This window comes from Quercus lobata, chromosome 4 (assembly GCF_001633185.2).
Source record: "Quercus lobata isolate SW786 chromosome 4, ValleyOak3.0 Primary Assembly, whole genome shotgun sequence".
NCBI classification, from domain to species: domain Eukaryota; kingdom Viridiplantae; phylum Streptophyta; class Magnoliopsida; order Fagales; family Fagaceae; genus Quercus; species Quercus lobata.
The window spans coordinates 5,503,035-5,527,021 of record NC_044907.1 but is presented as its reverse complement, the minus strand read 5'-3'; the positions used below and the strand labels follow the sequence as shown (position 1 = coordinate 5,527,021).

Sequence of the window (23,987 nt, the reverse complement as noted above, 5' to 3'; positions counted from 1 at the left end):
TACACTGTTCACTATAAAAAGTCAACATTTGCGATTACTGTTCAATAAACAGTGTATAAACAGTAACCGTACTACACCAAAACGCGTGAAAACAAAAAAAAAAAAAAAAAAAAAAGAACGGAAACGCAGCTTCAAATCGCATACGCAACTTCAGTGGAATCCAAACAGCCACTAAGAAAAAACAAAAAAATGTTTACCAGAAAAAGTAAAAAAATACCCTAAAATAGCACTTATAAATTGAAAAGGTAACATAAATTAAGAAAGAAAACAAAATTTTTTTCAGAAAAAAAGTGTGCTTAATGGGCATCACACCCGTTAACACAAAATACAAAACTCAATTTCACCACTTTTTATTTTAGTCTTCTAATTTTATATTTTATCATTTCAGTCCACTAAATTTCAGTCATTCTCAATTCAGTTTTCATTAACATTTGTCAATTACTACCGTTAACTTACCCAAATTAATTTAATATTTAATATTTATTTACTTCTTAACTTTTTTAAATGTTAATAAAAAAAAAAAATCAGAACATCACTCTCTACTTCTGAAGAACACAAGATTGAAACCCCACCCACCAAAATATTAGGGAAAGAAGGAGAGCTAGCAGTAGTAGAGGAAGGCAAGGCAGGCACTAGACACTAATGAAAGAAAGAATTAGATGGGTTGCCAAGCCTTCGCCAAGCTAATTGGCTCGATCTCTAGAGCTTCTTCTTCTTCTTCATGGACTCAGACTCAGAAATATGCCGCTGCGGCTATGCATCCTCCGCTGGTAGTTTTCATGGATAAGAACACTCGCGTCATTTGCCAAGGCATCAAAGGAAAGAATGACACCTTCCACACCAAACAAGCCATCGAATGATTCCAGGGATTTGCAATGTCAATTCTTTCTTTTCCAAAATTTATTTATTTTAAATTTTGCCTTTCCTTTCATGACAGATACATCTTTTTATTTTATGATAAAAAATAATGATGATTTCATTATGGGTGGGGTATCAATTTTGAGTTCTTCGGATGTGGAGACTGGAGAGTGACCTTGTTTGAGGTATTTAATTTCTGGTTCTTTTAATTAAGATTTTAAAAAATATATATTAAATAAGTTAATGGCAACAATTGACAGAAACTTAATTGAGAATGAATGAAATTTAAAGGACTGAAATGATAAAATAAAAATTTAGAAAATTGAGATGAAAAATTGTGAAACTTAGAGAGTGAGTTTTGTATTTTGACATTATTATTATTATTATTATTATTATTATTAAAAAGATTCAGAAAGTTAGTTATTATTTTTTTTTTCTGTCAAAAATACCTCTAAATTAATTAACCAACGACTTAAAAATGTAGTTAAAATAATAAATTGGTAAAAAAAGTTAATTATTGTTTTTTTTACGTTGAAATGCCTTCATACTTTTAATAAACTCCTACTTTTACATTAATTTAAATTCCTACTTTTACTTACTAACTCCCTACAAAATAGATCACTCCTTTTGTTAGTTTCAAAACTTTTCTAATCTACAAAACTTGCCCCACAATTTTCTTCTTTTTTTTTGGTAATTGAAAAAAAGTAAAAATCTCAAATTATAATAAATATAAATTATTAATTTTTACTCAAAAAATTGAATAGCCACTCCAGTACTCAGAGGCTAATTATTATTAAGTAAATTGATGGTACTATTTTTTAACTTGCCACTCCAGTACTGACTCAACCACAGTAGCGTAGAGGGATATAAAATATATATATATATATGTGGGTCCGAGAACTCTGCCGTCCGGCCCAAACCCTGTCTGGGCCCAAGGCCCGTGCCGAGGAGGTACCTTGCTGAAGACGAGTGATCAATGGCCGAGGTAGCAGGGGAGACGGCTGAGGACTTACCCTGTCCTCGGCATTCCATAGCCTCAACGGGAGGACCAACATTTTGGTATAGGCAATCCCCGAACAGCCCCCTCAAGGGGATGTGAACGGAAAGGGGCCCATAGGGAAGCAAGGCGTGAACTCAAACCAAGGAAGGCGCGTCCCACCCCCTTCAGTAAATGCGCCTGCCAATACCCAGAGCTGGTTAATGGGAAAGGACGTTTGGGCGGTGCAAACATCGATCCATGCAACTAATAAAAAGTTAGATGGGACAGTTGATGGGATGGATACCGAAGTGAGCTCCTGCCTGACCTCCAAGTGGAGGGTCAGGATCAATCAAGACGGATATATAATAAAAAGGAAGGCGCACCAAGGAGGGGGTTGGGAAAAATGGCCAGAAACCAGAGCCTCCCAACCCACCTCCAGGAGAAAGACTCCAGGGGTGAAGGAAAACCGAAACTTGTATGTACACCACGAATAGCCCACCGCCTGTCAACCAAGGCCTAGCCTTCCAAACCCACGCTCTACAAATGATATTGTTAGGGGCCTTTTCACGCGCGAACCCGACGCTGTTACGGTCCGCCACGAATCGCGTCCTTACAGTTATATATATATATATATATATTATTTAACTACAATGGTACATACAAAAATGTATTTACGTTGTTGGTTTCTCTTCTCTTTTTTTTTTCTTTTTTTTTTTGATGAACTTGTTGGTTTCTCTAAAGTATATATTATTATTGTTGTTATTGATTAGATGAGTGACATAAATTTATCATTTTAAAATTTTATATATATATATATATATATATATTAGTGGTAATTTTGAAACGGTACACTGGTATTAATCGGTACCTAAAATATATCGTATCGTTGGCCAAACTGGTACAGCCTCCGATACGGTATTGACTTCCTTGATCTAGAGACTCAGTCCAACCCATCTTAAATTGTATTGAATATTAGAATTATGTTTAAATAATTAAGTTCACCATTTTCTAACTGTTTAAACTTTTGGACGAATTGGTAATTTAGGCACAGAACTCATGTTTCATTTTTCTTTTTTTAATCTAAGATAGAATTTTACTCTAACATAATCTAAATATATATGTGTGAAGCTCTCTTGTGAAACCTCCACCCTAACAAACACTTGTACTTATGAAGTAACTATCACACCAAAAATTCATGGTGGTGTTTCTTTTGTGGTGATGTTTCTTCTAATCTACGCATAGAGTGTGCGCTTCTATATAGACTCTTTTCTTTTTCTTTTTTTTGGTACAGTTTATACATAGTTGAATAAAATATAATTATTCTAACCCAAAGCAATGGTGAAAGATGAAGCATCTCCGTCAAAAGGCAATGCCTATTTGCAACATGTCGTTAGCATAATGTGATAGTTTACCGATTGAGATACTGAGGTTTGGCAAAGGGATTCGTTATATTTGAATGAAATTAAAATTGAAATGGAATATATAAGAATATGAAAATGATTTACAATCGCATTTCTGTTTATTGGAAGAGTATGAAAAGACTTTTCAAGAGGAGCTTTCGGGTGGAAAATATTGTATTAATCAATACATTTTATATGAATTAATTCAACTTCAAATCTACATAAAGCTAGTGGATTCCAGTTAACTCAACTGGTAAAGTCTCTAATAGTTGAATAAGAGATCTGAGATTCAATCCTCGCCTATACCAAAAACCAATTGGTGTCTTGGTCTAATGACAGGGGTGGCTTAATGCAATTTGGGACTTAAGACATAAATTGATTATCTTGTTTTAGTTGCAAAATTATTACTAATTAACATGAATTATATTGAATTTTTTTTTTTTTTTTAGAAATTTTATAGATAGAAAAAATTTCACAAAATTTTTCATACTTATTGATGTGATAGATTAATAATGGTAAGTTGGTAAGTAAAAGAGTGGCGTTAGTGATAGACTTAGATGAAAACTAATAAAAGTTTGTTAACTAAACTCTTATTATTATTCATATTTTTTATTAGAAGTGCAACATTCACATTATTTTTTACAACAAATCCTAGGTTTTAAGTTGTTTTTTATTTTCTATTTAAAAATATCACTATAATTATTTTTTTACCATCAATAACAGGCTATAACAACCTATTACTTAACATAATTAGTTATAAAAATGTTGTAAAAAATATTATGGACGTTGCATTTTTCTCTACTTTTTATTTGTTTTTCATCTGGTAAAAAAATATTATTTTATTTATTAATTATAAATAACCCTATTGTTTAAAATTTGAGGGTCTTTTTTTTACTTGGAGCCTTAGGCAACCGCATCTCTTATTCCTCCATTTAGCCGGCCATGTTTGATGATAAAGAACATCATCAGAAGAGGATGATATAAATTGAGACTCTCAAAAAAAAAAAAAAAAAAATCTACGCAAAGGTACCTGAGCTTTAAAAATATATATATATATATACCAAAAAAAAAAAAATCAAAACGAAAAAGAAAAAGAGTCACTAAAAACGAAAATATCATCGTTGATTACTACGAATGGTTAGAAAAAAATGGTTAGAAACAAACAAAAAAGCTTAAGGATTTCTCACTTAAACATTAATTATGAATCCAACAAGTGAATTCTTTAACTAGAATAAATCATGGGTTGCTTAAAAATAGATAAATCATGGAAAAGCCCTGAGACCTTGGGTGAAGAAAGTGGTGAAAGCATCCATTTTAGTTTTGTGTAGAGCTAGGCCTACCTCAATGCCACCCTCCACATCCCTACTCTCAGTGAGTGAAATAGCTCTCATGCAATCAATTGAAATCTCCTCTATCTTCTTGGCTCTTCCCCACCCAAAATCCGTTTCATAAAGATCCAATTTTGGTGACCCGGCAACCATAACATTGAGATCCAACCCGAATAACACCTTCCAATCCGAAATCCACTTCTTTGCATCTCCAAAAATTGCCTTATCCAAAGTCTTTACAGTGCTTCCAATAGCTCTTGCCGCGACAACAACCCCATCTTCTCCCATTAGCTCCTTCCTAATTGCCATCGATCGACCAAAACCAACACAATTACCAAAATATGAAGCGGGCACCGGAAAGTCCAAACGGGTAATACCTCCCGCAATGAACCCGAAGTAATTTGGATCCTCCCCACAACATTTCTCATTGACACCGTCTTGGGCCTTAACCAAACAAATCCATATAAATGCACATGTTAGGACATAGGCTGATAAATGAACCGGGTGTGACTTATTTTCCTCATTGCATTTAGCAATAATCCATGATTTGATCCTATTCATGTCACTCAAGCCCACCACAAATGTTGCTCTCACCATGTTGGACAAATCTACATTATCTTCACTTCCTATAGCAATCTCTTTTAAAGATTTTCTTCTCCGCCACTCCTTCAAGAAAATATCCTCTAGCCCAAGTGCATCCACAATGACCTTCCTATCATAACTAGGTAATGATTTCATAGAGAAAGAGTCACCAAAGCTACAAAATGAGGCCCAAGTCTTCATGAAGTTGTTGAAAGTCCTTCCATCAGCTACAACATGTTGGTAAGCAAGTCCTATACAAATGCCAGCCTTTGGAAAAACTGTAGCTTGAATAGCTAGCAAAGGAATAAGCACTTGCTTATCATCTAGTTGGGGCACAAGTGAGTGAAACTCATTCACGTCTCTTGGATAATTGCTACAGAGATGGTTAAATTGCCCATTTGACTCAGCAATAGTTAATGAAACCGAGTCACCTTGGCTATATATAATCTCTGGCTTGCATGGTTCAAAGGGTGACATTGTGAGGTTCCCAGCTAAGGGATAGAAGTGTTGAAGAGTGAGGGAAAGGGAGTTCTTGAGGTTTGGGAGGGTTGTGGATGTGAAATGAGAAGTGGTGTAGGGATAATCATAGAAAAACAATGGTTGGCTTGGAGAGAAAAATAGCCATGGTATGTCTAAGAATGTTAGAGGGAGTGAGATTGGTGGAGCTGAATTGAGTGGGGGAGAGACATTGCACTGCTCAAGAACTTTGATTGTGGAGGATTTTGCCATGGATGAGAGAGAGAGGAATGACTGGTTATTAAACGTTGCAAAATGAGTCAAAATTTTTTGATCCGACCCGAAAAATACCTAACTTGAACTTGATTTTTTTGACCCGAAGCAAAAACAAGTTGACCTATGACCCAACCCATGTTTTTTGCAGGTCAACCCAACCCGACCCGCGACCCGAACCATTTTTTAAAACTTTTTTTTTGGTAAAAAAAAATTGAAATTAAGACAGTATTGGTTTAATTGTTTGTTGTGAACTTTAAGGAAACAATTGAAACATTTACATAACTATATGTAAATTAATTGAAAGATGAATAATTGAGTATTCTGTAATAAATAAAGATTTTTAAATATCAAATAACAAAGTACATGCCAAGATAATCTGGTTACAGTATTATTAAAAACATAGATTTAAAATTGTAGACACATATGAAAAACATTCACAAGTGTGAAAATAGTGAAGCCAAAGTATCAAATTAACATAAATTATGAATGCTTAGACCTTTATTTTAACAATTTATGTCCAAAATAAACGGCTTTTCAAAATAAATTATGATATTTTGTAAAGTGTGTGTTACTTAATAATAATATGATATTCATAAAGGAGATCATGTATAAATAAGTAAACAATTAAATTTTAATATATATCTCAAATTGAAATAGAGTGTCAATCACAATTGACAATAGATTATAAAATTAATTTTCAAGATTGTAAATTTCTTATATGTTTTTATTCTTTGTCAAATGAATTATCCAATAAGTCATTTGTAATTTTTTTTTTTTTTATATTTTGGGATGTTGATATTATGTAGAAATAAAACTTGTGTATTTTGTGAGTTTCAGTTAACTCATCTGATAAAGTCTCTAATGGTTATATAAGAGATTTAGGATTCAATACCCGCCTACACCAAAAACTGATTGGTGTCTTGATCTTATGATAAAAAGCTATCAGCAAAAGTGAACGTCATAGGTTGAAACTCTCTCAAAAAAAAACTTGTGTATTTTTTTTTTACTTATCTTTATGTTATTTTGTTTTAGATAGTAATGCTAGGATTTATATAATTTTAAAATTATTGAATAAGTGTAATTCATTCTTGATATAAGTGGTAAATTTAAAATAATGTATTTTACATCAAGTAATTTGTTGCATGACATTCTAAATGGCAAATACATGTTATTTTCTTTTTTTTAAAAAAATTCATGTGAAAAATACGAGTCAGTCTTACCCAACCCACAACCCGATTGACCCAAACCCCTTTTTAACCCGCTTAAAATGACTCATTTTTAACTTGCAACCCGTTTAACTTGAACCCGACCCGACCAGACCAATTTGCCATGCCTACAGGTTATTGCCTAGTACACACAACCAAAGTTTTGAAACCCGAACCAGACCGTTACGGTCCGATCGGGAAAACCGCAAACCTCTCAGTTTTGCAATTTTTTTAGCTTCAAGAACCGCTCTATGGAAAAAAAGCAGGGATCCGTGTGAACCGTGACCAGACCGTACAGTTCTAAGAACCGTGATCGGTTTTTGAGGTTCGGACGGTTCCTTTTTGGGCAAAGTTTCTGCCAATACTTCAGCAGTACTTTGGGTTTTTTTAGATCTAGAACCAAATGAAAGGGAGAAAAATAAAAATAAAAATAAAAATAAAAAATAAAAAACAGAGAAGAAGAAGAAGCAGAGGAAGAAGAAGACAATGAAGAAGAAGGAAAAAAGCAAAAATGAAGAAATCAACCCTCACAGCAAGCAGCCTTCATCATGTGAACCCAAGCATGTGACTAACTTCCAGATGACTAACCCAAACATCTTACTCTTCCTCTTTGTTTCGTCCTCACCTCCAGATACTAACTTCTCTTTTGCTTTTATTTTTTTGGCTCTCTTTTGTACTGATTTTTGGTTTTATGAACCCAAGCATGTGACTGCATTGGAAATGACAAAGGATAGCGGAAAAATGAATGGTCGGAGTTGAGAGTTTCAGACTACATGTCATTTCTATTTTGAATCCCTCCCTAATGCCCACGTGATATTGATATACTGAGGTCAACGAATTCTTGTTCTTTTTTCTTTTCTTTTTTTCATTGTTTTTAGGTTCATATATTATTATTATTATTATTATTATTATTATTATGCGTGTGTTTGTATAAAAGGTGGGAAAACTGAGAACAAATTTGGGTCCGTTTGGATTGAGCTTATTTTTATTGAAACTGAAAACACTAAATAATTTTCAAATGTGTAAATAGTATTGTGGGACCCATTTTTAATGAAAAAGTTATAAAAAAGTGTAATTTGTGGGTCTTTAAACAGTACATCTAAGCACTATTCATGGAAAATCTGGTCAACAACTGCGGCTTGGAAAAAAAAAAGAAAAAGGAAAATGCAGAAATAGTGAACGTGGACGCGCAAACGCGCAATCCAAACACAGTCAAAGAAATAATGGGATTTCTTGATGATTTAAGAAATGAAATTAAAAAATAATATATCAAAAAGTTCTGACTGAGTCACTGACCAACTATCCAAGTAAACTTTGTCACGAACCAAATCCATCAAGGGTGCCAAGGAAACCCCATGTCATTGGTTACCACGCGCAAAGTACTTTTTTTTTTTTTTGGAGAATGAACTTATGAATTTCATTAACGTAAATGAGTTACATCCAACTGTAAAAACTGAACAATATGGGATGGAACATCCTCCATCCAAACTTGAAAATTTGGTATGCGTAAAGCATATTTGGCCAGATTATGAGCTACACTATTGCCATTTCTCTTAACATGAGAATACAATACTCTTCTAAATTTTTTTCCATACTCTTTCACATCTTCAACCAGCAGACCCCACGGCAGTAAGTTTTGTTCTTGTGCCTTCAACGCTTGAATTAAGTTCAACGCATCACCTTCAAGGATAATATTCTGGAAGCCCAGCTCATGTGCAAAGGATAGAGCTTTCAAAGTACTTGGACATTAAAGTGTGACAGTATCGCTTGTAATATTCTAAAAAATTTAGGTGTTATTATTATTATTGAGAAGTAGAGATTTGGGTTTGATATTGGTATATTAGTTGAATTATCTTAAAAAAACTTATATGGATTTTAACTAATAATATATAAAGAAATATATGTTTTAATATTTAATTGAATTATTTTAGTTAATTTTTCTATATGTACTAATTTAATATATTTATTTATATTTTAAAATAATTATGACGTCATCATGATTCGATCTAGATTTAATCTCGGTTCGACCTTAAAAATCTTGAACATCTCATTTTTACGGTTTAATGAACGGTCCAGGTCTAAAAACCTTGCATACAACAAAACTGACTCAATAAGTCATACTATAAAGGACTTGGTGGGACCCACGGTTTGTCTATATCAAAAAAAGGAATTGGATCACTTCTTTTTACATATATAAAAATGGAAAGTGCAGAACATGGTGCATATAAAATTGATGCCAACCAGGTAGAAGGAAATTATATAAAAATAAAATTGATGCCAACTAGTTAGATGGTAACTTTGACTTGGGAAATTATTAAATTAATGTCACATTTTTCATGTAGGAAGCGTGATTAAGTTGGGAAATAATTAAACTATGCTTTATGTACAAAGTACTTTTTTCTATTCACCTAAAAAAAAAGTACTACTTTCTTCTATTAGAATAATTATATTTTAAACCCTATAATAAGGAAGTATGACAATTCAAACCCTATAGTTTTAAAAATAATAAATTAAACTATACATTTTAAAAATAAAAAAAACAAATTAAATTTTATATTTCAAAAAATTAACAAACTAAACCCAAATATTAACAAATTAAACCCCTAGCCTATGTTAAATTCCTAATACAATGTCGTTACACTTAAATAAGCTTACGTTTCATTTGAAAATTCTTTAATATCAGGGATTAATTTGTTGTTTTTAAAACAATATGCTTAATTTATTACTTTTTAAAACCTCAATGTTTAATTTGTTTATTTTGAAATTATTATAATGTTTAGAATGTAATTTTTTTTTTATTCTACTTTATTTTAGCTAAAATGTACAGAGTGATTCTATTGTGAGATAATTTCAAACTCTAAATGTACCCATGCTACTTGAGTTAGAGCATAAGTTAGTGATGCTTTCGACTATCAGTTATTGGACTTTCACCCATCAGCCATGAGGTTTGTATTGCTCTCTCATAAGATATTCATAATTTTGGCTACTCCGATTTTGCTTGCCACTAGTACATAAATCATTTTTGCTTTCTTTTCTTCTTGATAGGTACTAAGATGTGGATACCTGGCATGTCTGCCCCTCTTTAGGTCCATCACAAGGGAAACAAAAATCAAGATTTATTTTATCTAATATCAAACGCTAGTTACAAGCAAATAGAGCACCTTTCAGAAATATCAAATACTGTTGCATGAATTGTAAATACATGGATGTAATGTACTTCTTTTACTCCCAATGGAATAAGCAACAAAGTAACTCTTCCGCCCATTACAAACTCCATCAAACTCTCCAATAAATATCAACAAACAAGTAGTCCTGACCGGTTAGATTTGATATATATGGTTTTGGATACTTATGAAATTTAGAAAACTACATGACCATGTTATTATTAGTTTCTTTCTTTCTTTTTTCTCTTTTTAAATATAGTAATTCCTTTATATTAAAATGTGGTTTTGCTTATAAAGTGTAAAGCAAAAATAAGCCAAGGTACAAAATCACACATTAGCAAAAGTTGATAAGGTTTTGCCTTATACTGTGACTGCAAGTATCACATTTTGATAAGTGAGCGCATGAGGACCCATAAAATTTGTTCGATAGTGAGATATATGGCTATATGCCTTAAAATTAGAAAAAGTTTTTACAAATGAAATAAATTCATAATGGCTCACATGAGATTAGAGAAGAGAATCTCTAGCAGATTCTTCAAATTTTTATACTGTTTGAAAAGTAAATAATTACATTACCTTTACACTTTCTAACAGGTTCTTTATTCATTCTTTATCTTATTTAAATATTATTTCTTCATTTTTTTTTTATTCTTTCTTTATTCTTTTTTTAATCTTTCTTTATTCTTCCTTTATTCATTCCCAACAGCTATATTTTTTTAATTTCATAACAACATTTTCAAATTTTGCAACGATCATATTTCTCAACTATTTTATTTAACCGATCATATATTTCAAATGATCATACATTTTCAACAATCATTTTGTTCAAATGATCATACATTTTTCAGTATAAATAATATTGCAATGATCATATTTTTCAATATATATATAACCTTCTAATGCAAAGTTTAAATAACAATAGCATCAAATCTATCGACTACTCACAATATAAAAAGAAAATTTTCTAATACATCAAATAATAGTAGATAACAACTACTATCCTTAGTAAATGGGATCACATTGCAGCAAAAATAAAATAAAATAAAATAAAATAAAAATGAGTGACCTTGTATATTCTAGTCAGTTTTATCACATTGCAACAAAACATGTTTAAAGTGCTCTCCTAATTATACAAAACAAGAGCACCCCATGTCAAGCTAATTCCTTCGCTTTTCAAGGATTTCTATTTGGCATTAATGAATATATTCTTGTTGCATTGGTGGCAACACACTTGCATCCATCATCATAATTTTTTTTCCTCCTTCATCTTCTCCAATCTCAATTTTTCCATTACCCTATCCTCTTTCAATTTTTCTATTTCCAATTCCATTTTCATTTGTGCCGTTGTAAGTTTTTTATCCTCAAGATGAATTCGCACCATCTCCTACTTATGGTTTGCAAGACATCTTTTTTCAATAGTAGCTATTTTCATCTCATTCATTTTTCTTCTTTCCTCCATTATGGCATTTAATGAGGCTTCCATATTTAAAGATATACCTTATTTGCTCTTTTGTTTCTTCAATCTTTCTTTCCCAGCCTTCTTGCCTGGTGGTCTCTCCAATACATTGGGAACATGTGGGATATCTTCATCCTTTAAATCTATTGACTCTAGATTAGAAAATGAAGATGTTGTCTCAAATATCCCTCCTTTTGGTCTATGCTTTTAAATAGTATGCAACCATTTTGGTGAGTGCTTCAAAAGATTCCAACAATATTCATATGGAAATGTGGAACCATGAAATGCTTGATACCATTGTCTTGCCTTATTAAGCTGAAAAATTAACAAATATATTATAATTAGTATCTTGAAATAGTTTAAACAAATTATCAAACTAACACAAATTTCTTTGTAAGATGTACCTTGTCTTCCTAGGTCATACCACTTTGATTCATTGAATCGATTTGTGACAAATACCCACAAAACTTATTGGTGCATTGTTGAATTGTTGACCATCGATTCGTTAGAGAAGTCTAAGTACGCATAGACTCAAAGGTCTTCCACTTGTGGTAGTACTCTGAAATTCTATTCCAGTAAGTTCCTTTCTTTTGGTTAGTACTTTGCACTGAATTTTGATTAACATTGAGAAATGCAAACACAAGAAGATTGTCATCTTGGACGGAGAAGTTGGTGCCACGTTGTGTTTTCTTAGCTATGGATTCAACCTGGGGTGGGGACATTTGGCTAACTACTTGAGCTTGTGGAACACTATCTTCACCACTTATATGTAAAGATCCTATCACATATTCATTATTAGGATCTTCTAAAAAGATTAATGAAAGATACGGCTCTTAGAATATGCAGATCCATCCAAGCAAGAAAATTAATAATGTTATAAAAGTATTATAAGATCCCACAACAACTATATAGAATAGTATAATAAAATATCATTTCATAAACTTTTGACTTGAACAAATTAAAACAAACGCACTTAAAAGAAACTGAAATGAGATAATTTAATCCTTGTGATAATTCAATAGTTTTCATATAATAAACAAGACAAAAAGCCTACACACTTTGATAAAAACAGAGCCAACACCCTCAGGCAGATTTCACAACCTGCAGAAACCCCTCAGGCAAATCAAATATTGAGCTGAAAAGACCATAACACATGTAGAAACCAATGGTAAATTAGGTCCTGGTATCACTTATCTATTGGCTCAAATACTTAATAGTTAAGCTTTCTCTAATTGAAACTTTGGACCATTATTTCCTCAAAGAAATGCTTATTATAGCATGAGTTCCATAGATTCTTCCATGCTACACCAACATATATAGGACATAGGCCTTTTAACCATTATAGCAAATAAGGTCCCTACTGTCAGAGTCTTGTAACATCTTTGAGTACTACACAAACATATTCACATGGAAACTGATGACATCTTTTTTTTTTTTGAGAAAGAATTGATGACATCTTTGAGTACTGTATATGCAGCCAACTTGTCTGGGCCACATCCTCTGTGGACTTTTTATCTTGCCAATTGCCTGGTCTATATCAAAAAACTGTGGATATATATCTCAAATGGGCATACTACAAAAAAGTCGCACTTAACGTGCAAGATTTTTACTTTAAAATAAAAATTCACAAGACACATTAAATTGAATTCATTGCTTCATTGAATCCTCCATAGAATTTGTTTTAATCATTATTCAATCACTTTGTAAGGAAATGATGAATTGTAGTAATGCTATTGATATTAGTTTAAGTTATTAAACATATAAGATATAATTTGACTAGGATATTTGCAAGTAATAAAATAGTTTTTCCTTACAATTTTCATAATATTGGTTATGTAAAGTTTCTCATTACATTGTTACTATATATATAATTTTGAAAATCACTGTTAAATACTACATTTACAATATCAATTCACAATTATTGTATGTGATATTCTATTAAATATAACACAAAATAAAATAATAAATTGGTGAAATAGTATCTTTTAAATTGAATAAGAATAGGTGCATGGAATCGTTAAGCTCAATTACAATTTGTCACATTCAATATCTTCACATACAAAATATTTGAATAGAAATAATATAAAAAATGTGTTCATGAGTTCAGAGAAAGAATAACAACAAAAATCTTTAAAAAAAATTAGTTTGTACGAAAAGCTAACAAAAGCAAAATTCTATTTTGATTCTAATTGAATTTTCTCTAAACTTTGGTTTTAAAAAACAATAAATATATATATATATATATATATATATATTGCCTAGTTAATAATGGACCGTATATAGTCATGATATATTATATAAATTACTTATAAATTTGAATTGTTTTTAGTTATACAAAAAAAAAAAAATGCTCATAAATATAAAACCATTCAAACTCTCTCTTCCTCTAATTTTATATGTAAAGTTAGATATATGATTATGTTTTTTATGATTTATTTATATTAGACTTCTCATTTTCTACACTAAATTAACCCATTTGGTACAAAAATTAAAAAAAACTAGTCGCTAACCCATGCGATGCACGGGAAATGTATTGAGTACAATATATAATTTAATCTTTGTTTATTTTACTACAACACCAAAATTGAATTTGTAAAATAAAATCATATAGCTAAAACATTTGTTAACAGCTATACGTTTCAGACATTTATTAAACTATATTATTATTATTATCATCTTAACAGTATTTTAATATATGATACCAACATGCTTCAAGAAAATGTCCAACACTGAAAACAATTTCGAAAACAAACTCAACTAAACAATTTGATGAATAAATATATTACAATCTATAATATAAGCCAAGAAATAAACTTTGAAACCAATATGAACAAAATCCACGTCAAACAAAACCATTTCGATCATTAAGAATATGACTCACTAAAGTCATGAAAAACACAAGATTCATTACAAAAAAAAAGAAAAAGAAAAAAAGAAGAAGCATCTTTAGTCTTTATAGATTTTGCCTAAGTACCCAGATACGATGACACATACTCACACAAAAATCATTAAAGAAAGAATCAAAGAACATACACAACATGTACATACGCTATGAAAGTAAAAATAAGAAAAACAAAAGAGACGTAAACACGGACAATTAAAGAAAAAATATAGGAAAAAAAAGTTAGGAATAGAAATATAAGATAAAAATGGGTTACCCTCAAAAATAATAATCCATGGATATTCATTGAAATCTTCTAGATAATTTCTGATAATAGAAAAAATAAAACCCAAAAGTTATGATGTTAAAACTTCCAAAAGGCCAAAAAAAAAATTTAAAAAAAAATCAGAAGATTCAAAGCTTCAAAAGTATTGAAATAAAACAATATATATATATATTTATATAATTACACAATAGAGAAATACAATAGAAAGAAGGGACTCCATGATTATAGCTTTTCTACTATTGAAATTGGCCAAACAATTAAATGTATTGCAAAAAATGAACTTAAAAATTCATATGTAAACCAAACAATTAGAAGATTTTGAGCCAAGAATTTATTAAAACAAAACAAAAATTATGTGACTACACAATGGAGAAATATAATAAACAAAAAAAAAAAATGTCTACACAACATAGAAATATTAGAGAAATATGAGTTACCTTTTAAATGTTAAAATTCAAAATATTAAAACTTTTAAAAGGTTAAAAAAATTTGAAGATTTAATTAAAAGATTCAGGCCCAGCAATTAAATAAACAAAACAACAATTGACAAACTTATAAGAAAAAGCAACAAATCTATAATTTTTATTGAACAAATTAAATAACCCTAACCTTGATGCATTGACCGAAGAAGGAGAGGAGTCCAATACATAAGTGGAATATGTGAATTGTGAAGCATGAGCCGCCCTCAAAAAAAATCTTGAAAAAAAATAAGTTTTAAGGAGAAAATTGTGTTGCGGCAAAAGAAGATAATAGCAAATTTAATCATAAAATCTAAAATAAAAATAATTTAAAATAAAAAAAAATAGTGGTGACCAATGGCCATACATATAAATATAAGATATTGACCAACCTTTATAAAAAGATGTCAGTTTCAATACTCACTTTGTGGTGAAGGTCCTCAAACATCATCTTCTCCACGAATAGTTTTTGGGGCTTAGGTTTTCTACGCAAGCAATTCTTAAATAAGAGAGAGTAGAGGCGGTGGGAGAGTGTCCTTATTTGGCTAGAAGTCTAATTTGCATTGGAAAAAGAAAACAGTGATGAGGTAGAAAATTTAATTTAATTTAAATATTGTGCTGACGTGAAAAATTGTGGGAGTTTCAAAAGTTTCGGTTTTATATATATATAGATTATCAGCTACAAGAAGTTGGTAAGCAAGTCCTATACAAATGACTGCCTTTGGAAAAACTGTAACTTGAATAGCTAGCAAAGGAATAAGCACTTGCTTATCATCTAGTTGGGACACAAGTGAGTGAAACTCATTCACATCTCTTGGATAATTGCCAGAGAGATGGTTAAAATACTCATTTGACTCAGCAATAGTTAATGAAACCTAGTCACCTTGGCTATATATAATCTCTGGCTTGCATGGTTCAAAGGGTGATATTGTGAGGTTCCCAGCTAAGAGATAGAAGTGTTGGAGAGTGAGGGAAAGAGAGTTCTTGAGGTTTGGGAGGGTTGTGAATGTGAAACGAGAAGTAGTGTAGGGATAATCATAGAAAAACAATGGGTGGCTTGGAGAGAAAAATAGCCATGGTATGTCTAAGAATGTTAGAGGGAGGAGATTGGTGGAGCTGAATTGAGTGGGGGAGAGACATTGCAGTGCTCAAGAACTTTGATTGTGGAGGATTTTGCCATGGGTAAAGAGAGAGAGAAGAATGACTCGTTTTGCCTAGTACACACATCAGGACTGACTCAGTAAAGTCATCCTATATAGGACTTGGTGGTACCCATGGCTTGTCTATGTATATCAAAAAAAGGACATGGATAGCTTGTTTTTACGTAGGATAAAATATAATTTTGGTTACTAAATTTTGTTTAAAGAAATTTTCATCCTTAAACTTTAAGAAGTTTATTTTTGTCCATAAACTATTAAAAAGTTTATCATTCATTCTTAAGCTATTGAAATCTTTTTATTTGTATTCTTAAACTTTACCAAAAGTTTGCTTTTCATCTATAAAACTATTGAAAAAAAATTCTTTTTTCATTCCTATTTTTGTCCCTAAATTATTGAAAAAATTCTTTACAAAGTTTAGGAATGAAAAAAAAAAAAAATAAGTTTAGAAATGAAAAACAAACTTTGAGCAAAGTTTAGAAACCAAAATAGTATTTTACCCTTTCACATATATGAAAATGGAAAAATGTAGACATGATGTGTCCGTTTGGATTGAGCTTATTGCTACTGAAATTGAAAACTAAAAACTGAAAAAATTGTAGCAAAATAATTTTTAAATATGTGAAAAGTACCATGGGACCCATTTTTAATATTTTTTAATGTGTGAACGGTGCTGCTACAGTACATGAACAGTGCTGCTACAATGCATAAACAGTAATTTGTCTCTGCACAGTAAATTTACTGTTCATGCGCTGAAAAAATAAATGACAGAAACGCGGAAATGAAAACATGGACGTTGGTTTCAGCTGAAACCAAACGCTCACGATGCATATGAAATTTATGCCAACCAGCATTCGCTCTTAATAATAATTTTTTATCATCAAACTAAAATATTAATTAGTTTTTTGTGTAGGTAGGAATTGAATCACAGATCTCTTATACAACGATCAAAAACTTTATCAATTAAACTAACTAAAACTCACGATGCCAACTAGTTAGATGGTAACTTTGACTTGGGAAATAATTAAATTAATGTCACATTTTTCATGTAAGAAGCGTGATGAAGTTGGGAAATACTAAACTGTGCTTTATGTACAAAGTACTTTATTCTTTCACCTCAAAAAAAAAAAAAAACAAAACAAAAAAAGTACTTTATTCTATTAGAATAATTATATTTTAAACCCTATAATAAGGAAGTATGACAATTCAAACCCCATAGTTTTAAAAATAATAAATTAAACTATACATTTTATATAAAAAAAAAATTAAATTTATATTTCAAAAAAATAACAAACTAAACCTAAATATTGACAAATTAAATCCCTGGCCTATGTTAAATCCCCAATACAATGTCGTTACACTTAAATAAGCTAACATTTAATTTTAAAATTTTAAAATATCAGGGATTAATTTGTTGTTTTTAAAACAATAGGCTTAATTTGTTACTTTTTAAAACCTCAATGTTTAATTTATTTCTTTTGAAATTATAATGTTTAAAATGTAATTTTCTTTATATTCTATTTTACTTTTGCTAAAATGTACAAAGTGATTCTTTGTGAGGTAATTTGAAACTTAAATGTACCCCGTACTACTCGAGTAGAGCCTAAGTTAGTGATGCTTTCAACTATTGGCTATTGGACTTTCGACTATCAACCATGACGCCTCGTATTACTCTCCGACAAGATGTTCATGATTTTGGCTACTCCCATTTTTTGCTCGCCACTAGTACATAAATCATTTTTACTCTCTTTTCTTCCTGATACTAAAATGTGGATACTTGACATGTTTACCTCTTCAGGTCCATCACAAGGGAAACAAAAATTAAGATTTATTTTATCTAATTTCAAACGCTAGTTACAAGCAAATAGATCACCTTTCATAAATATCAAATACCATTGCATGAATTGTAAATTCATGAATGTAATGTACTAAAAAAAATCTTTTATATTATAATGTGGTTTTGCTAAGCGCTAGCAATAGTAGTACTAAATAACTATATAACTATTTTTAGCATCACTAAATATCAAAAAGTACTCTATAATAGTGGAGCCAAAGCAATATTTTTTAACTCCATAACTACAGTGCACAACTACAGCCACTGTAGCTGAAAGGTTAAAAAAAAATGTTTTTTTTATTTTGTGTTCACATTGCTTTTGTCTCTTTCCATACTACCTTTGTGTCTCTCCCAATGCCCACCATGCATTCACACTACTTTTGGTTGTAGTTGTATTTTAGTGGTTGAATGAAATATTATTTTATTGTAGTATTTATATTATTTTATTGTATTAAAAGTTAAAATAAAACCACTGCTGTTAGATGTGAGAAGGTAAAATAAATAAAGTGACTTTTTATGGTGCTAAACAGTTAAAAATTTAGCTCCATTACTATGGATGGTCTTATACAGTGTAAAGCAAAAATAAGCCAAGGCATTAGTAAAAGCTGACAAGGCCTTTGGCATTATATTGTGAATAGCAAGTCGCAAGTATCACGTTTTGATAAGTGAGTGCATGAGGACCCATAAAATTTGTTCGATAGTGAGATATATGCCTCAAAATTTTGAAAAAGTTTACAAATGAAATAAATTCATAATGGTTCACAGCCTCACATGAGATTAGAGTACTTGTTGGGGCCACCTCCTTGGACTTATCTTGCCAAGTGTGTGATTTATATTTAAAAATTGTGGATATCTCAAAAGGATAACAACAAAAAAGTGGTACTTAATGTACAAAGATTTTTACTTTTGAGGGATAGGCTATGGACTACGGATTTCTCTAAAAAACAATTCACAAGACTCGTAGTAAATTGAATTCATTGCTTCATAGAATCCTCCAGATGATTTTTTTTAATCTTTATTCAATCATTAGCTTACAAATCTATATTAATTTTTTTCCTCCACATAACTAGTTTAGGCATTTCATTCACCTAACATTCCCATACATGTGTGACATTCTAGTTTTTTTTTTTTTTTTTTTTATATGATGACATTCTAGTTAATAAGTGTGTTTGAGGTCTTTTTTTTTTATTTTAGTCTTAGGCCATGTGGCATAATCTCATTAGTCAACTTAGGCTATCTCAAGCATGATTATTTTTTTTTTTTTTTAAATGATAGGTTTTGGGCCAAAGCTCGTTTGAAGCCCAACATTCATCCAACTACATCAATTGGGCCCAAGATTCTTCATTTAAATGATTCCAGTTATGGGCCAAAATTCCATTCATTTCATGAAACAGGCTCACTGTTCATATTTTTTTACATCACAAGATGGGCTTATGGTTTATATTATTTTCTTTCTTTACAAATTGGGCTCACTGACAAATCTTTTTTATTGTTACATGGATGACTTGACTTATGGTCCATTTGTTTCCTCAATAAATCAAGGCTCACGGCCCATATTATTTATCTCATCCCCTCATGTTCTATCACATAAAACTACCTTGTTGTCCAAGCTCAAATGCACTAAAAAAAATGAAATAAAAAATAAAAAAAACCACTCATTTTCCTTCTTTCACTTCACTTCCCTCAAAACCCCTTCAAGCAAAGAAAAGTGTTCATGTGGGAAAAGCCCACTCCACTTTGGCTAGTGATTGACAATAGAAACTAACCAGTTTACTCTTGTGCATCACTGGTAGTCATGCCCTTTCTCTTTATCACACTCAAATTTACTCTCATTTTATAAAAAATTTATGCTAACAATTTACTATCTCTACTGTTGGATCCATATGTTTTATTACTGCTGGACTAATATATCGTGTTATTGTTATTCTATTTCATTTTATTTTATATAATTATTGTTGAACACAAGTTAATTTAATGTTGTTTTACTGATATTAGCAAAAATAAATAAAATGTTGTTTTACTGACGGATCTACGCTATGTTGTTATCTGCTTTACCATTGGATATAAATCAAAGTACCTTTGTCTGCATGCCCTTGAAGTTTAGGCTTTAATTCCTTTTTAGGCTTAAAAATGCAATGATAAGTGATAAACTCGGTCTTCTTTGTGTTGGTATTGAACTCCGAATTTGACTCTAAAAACAATCTCAAATCTAACAAGACCAGCCTCTAATGACTGACAAATATGGCTATGTACAACAAAGCATAGTACTTATTACAAGGTCCTTGAGTACAACAAATGTTCTCATCCACAAATGATAAGAAATAAGGTAAGAGCATTTTTAAAGGAGGTGAAGCTAAAAAGTAGATTCTTATCTTAAAATAGTGAGAAAATTTTAAGGAATTTGACATGGATCCTCCTCTGCCTAACCTTAGAAAATACTGCTAAGCTATTTTCAAAAAATAAAAAAATAATACTGCTAAGTTTTTCCAATGAATAATAATGGTGAAAGGAACATAATTATTGAAACTTTGTCTGGAATGTGTCTTCGTGGGGTCCTCTTTTTAAAGTGTATTCCTAAATGCAAATATGGTCAAATTAGAACATGTTAAGCCTCTTAGCAGAAAAGAAATAAACATGTTACACACTCAAGCCAGAAGAAAGAAGAGCAATGCTAGGATACAATTTTTTTCACAACTCATTGATTATATGCATGAATCACAGTAGGCACAAGCAATTGAGAAAAATTTTGGTGATCCTAGACTTACATTGAATCTAGAGTGAATCAAGGAAGGGCCTCAAGACCTTCAGTGTACGAAGTAACAAAAGCATCCATCTCAGGTTTAGGTAGGGCTAAGCCAACCTCAATGCCACCCTCCAAATCTCTACTCTCAGTCAATGAAATGGCTCTGGTAGTGTCAATTGAAATCTCCTCAATCTTTTTGGGTCTCCCCCACCCAAAATCAGTCTCATAAAGATCCAACTTTGGAGACCCAGAAACCATAACATGGAGCTTGGATCCAAACATCACCTCCCAATCTGAAATCCACTTCTCTGCCCCTCCAAAAAATGATTTGTCTAACCTCTTAACAGTGTTTCCAAATACTTCAGCTGCAACTATAATTCCATCTTCTTCTAGTAACTCATTCATCTTTGCCATTCCCCTGCCAAACCCAATGCAATTTCCAAAATATGTTGTGGACACTGGATATTCCAAACGAGTAAGACCTCCAGCATTAAAGCCAAAATAAATTGGATCCTCACCAACACATTTCTCATTCACACCCACTTGGGTTTTAAGCAAACAAACCCATACAAATGCACAAGTTAATACACTCGGTGATAAATGTATTGGTTGTGACTTATTTTTCCTTTTGCATTGAGCTAATATCCATTGCTTGATCCTCTCCATATCACTCAAACTCATCACAAAAGTGGCTCTAACCATGTTGGACAAATCTACATTGGTTTGAGTACCAACAGCAACAATTTCTTGTGAAGAGTTTCTGTTCCACCAATCCTTCAAGAAAATAGCCTCAAGCCCACATGTGTCAATGATGACTGACCTATCATAACAAGGTAGAGACTTGATGGGAGAAGGGTAATCTCCAAGAGGACCAAGACCATAATACCAAGCCCAAGTCTTCATGAAATTGTTAAAAGTCCTTCCATCACAAGCAACATTGTGGTGTGTGAGTCCAATACAGATTCCAGCATTTGGGAAAACAGTAACTTGAACAGCAAGCAAAGGAAGTAATTGTTTTTCACCTGTGAAACATGTTGGCAAATTTGGCACAAGTTGGTAGAATTCATTGACATCTCTTGGATGATTACCTGAAAGATGGTTGAAATCCCCATTTGACTCAGCAAGTGTGAGCTGAACCTTGTCACCTTCTGTGTAAACAAGCTCAGGCTTGCCAGGTTTTGGTGGTGACTTGAGGTTTCCAGCAAAAGGGTAGTACTGCTGGAGGGTCAAAGAGAGGGAGTGCTTGAGGTTTGGAAAGGCAGTGGATGTGAAATAAGTAGTTGAGTAGGGATATTCATAGAAGTACAAAGTTTGGCCAGGAGAGAAGAAAAGCCATGGTATGTCAAAGAAGGTTAGAGGGAGAGAGGTTTGTGGAGCTGAATTAGGTGGGGGAGAGAGATAGCAATTATCAAGAACCTTGACTGTGATGGAGTTAGCCATGAGATAGAGATGGGAAATGAAATTTATGCTAGATAGCATGTGAAATGAAACATTCAAGTATATAGGCCCAAGTCAAAATTCCAATTTCATCTTGTTTCAACAAAGACTTGGGAATATATACTTATATAAGTTATAAGAACAAGAATTTTACAAATTTATCATGCCCAAAGGTGCAAAATTGTGGAAGTTATCATGGAAGTGAAGAGGCAGAGAAAAGAAATTGTTCTTATATGAGCACAATTCAATTATTAATCGTACATTTATTGTCTTTTATGATCAATCAACCAATAGGATATTGAGCTGATAAAGATATGTCGGGGTTGGGGGTTTACTTTCAAACAGTGGTGCGGATTAGGCTGGAACAAACTTATACAACTACCATTTAAATAATCCTAGAATCCTTTAGTAGAGCTTTAAATTATGGGAAAAGTTAATTGATACCTAAGGAAATTGAATTAGAAAAAAAAAAATTGAGAAAGGTATTAGAAAATATTTTAAAAAATAATTTTGTTAAAAACTATAATTTCTATTTTTTATACCATATTTTAATTTAATTTATACTTTTTCAATTGTATCATTTTGGTCTCTAACATTTCAATATCGTATCAATTTAGTCCATCTAAGAGATAACAGTAGGGACTAAGGTAACATGGTATTGAAGGTTAGGGACCAAATTGACACAGTTGAAAAGTTAGGGACCAAATTGAAATATGGTGTAAATGATAGGAATGAAATACGCAGTTTACCCAAAAACTTTTATAGAAAATTTTTAAAATTTTTCACAACATTTTATATTTTCCATAAAAATAATATCAAAACTTTTTTAAATAATCTATTAACAAATGCCTTAAAATCACTCATTCTCATAACCTTTAAATTAGTCTAACTATAAAATACAGAATATGATGTATTAAAATTTATGCCAATGGGTTCGAACAGAATCTTGTACATATAAAATTGATGCCAACTACCTAGATTGAAAACTTTAAAAACAATTAAACTCTTTTTTTTTTTTTTTATGTGAATGAAAACAATTAAACTAATGTCACATTTAGGAAACGTGATAATTAAACTATGCTTTTTGTACGGAGTATTCTATTCTCTTTTGTTTTTGCTAAAATGTACATAATGATTCTACTGTGAGGGAATCTCCAATTTTATATATAAGCGTGCATCCTAACTCCTAATTAGTTTAATTAATAAAATTTTATGTGGTTTTTAATAACAATAAATCTTAATATGTTTTGTCCTTTCATAAAAAAAATAAAATAAAATAAAAAGTTATTGTGATCAATCTAAATATAGCTCTACATTTTCTCTCAAAAAAAAATAATCTAGCTCTACTTTTTTTTTTATATTTTTTTTTATGGTTACAATAATAGAAATGATGAAATGAGAAATTCAAAAATGGGCTCTCTTAATAAAGGAGAATTACTATTTCATTAAATTACAAACCTCTTGACATCTAAATAGCACTCTGAATA

General features: G+C 31.2%; 2 protein-coding genes across 2 annotated transcripts; both read right to left on the bottom strand.

Moving 5' to 3' along the window:
• Positions 1 to 4,423: 4,423 nt before the first annotated feature.
• On the bottom strand, positions 4,424 to 5,885 carry LOC115987363 (anthocyanin 5-aromatic acyltransferase-like). The gene has a single exon (XM_031110885.1). It carries the CDS (start codon positions 5,874 to 5,876, stop codon positions 4,500 to 4,502), a length of 1,377 nt encoding a protein of 458 aa, XP_030966745.1. The 5' UTR covers positions 5,877 to 5,885; the 3' UTR covers positions 4,424 to 4,499.
• Positions 5,886 to 20,973: 15,088 nt separating this feature from the next.
• Positions 20,974 to 22,684, bottom strand: LOC115987200 (anthocyanin 5-aromatic acyltransferase-like). Its single transcript, XM_031110703.1, has one exon. It carries the CDS (start codon positions 22,540 to 22,542, stop codon positions 21,103 to 21,105), a length of 1,440 nt encoding a protein of 479 aa, XP_030966563.1. The 5' UTR covers positions 22,543 to 22,684; the 3' UTR covers positions 20,974 to 21,102.
• Between the last annotated feature and the right edge of the window lie 1,303 nt (positions 22,685 to 23,987).

Bases quoted from the DNA above. Each gene is read 5' to 3' on its own strand.
- LOC115987363 (XM_031110885.1), bottom strand. From the start codon at position 5,876: ATGGCAAAATCCTCCACAATCAAAGTTCTTGAGCAGTGCAATGTCTCT.
- LOC115987200 (XM_031110703.1), bottom strand. From the start codon at position 22,542: ATGCTATCTAGCATAAATTTCATTTCCCATCTCTATCTCATGGCTAAC.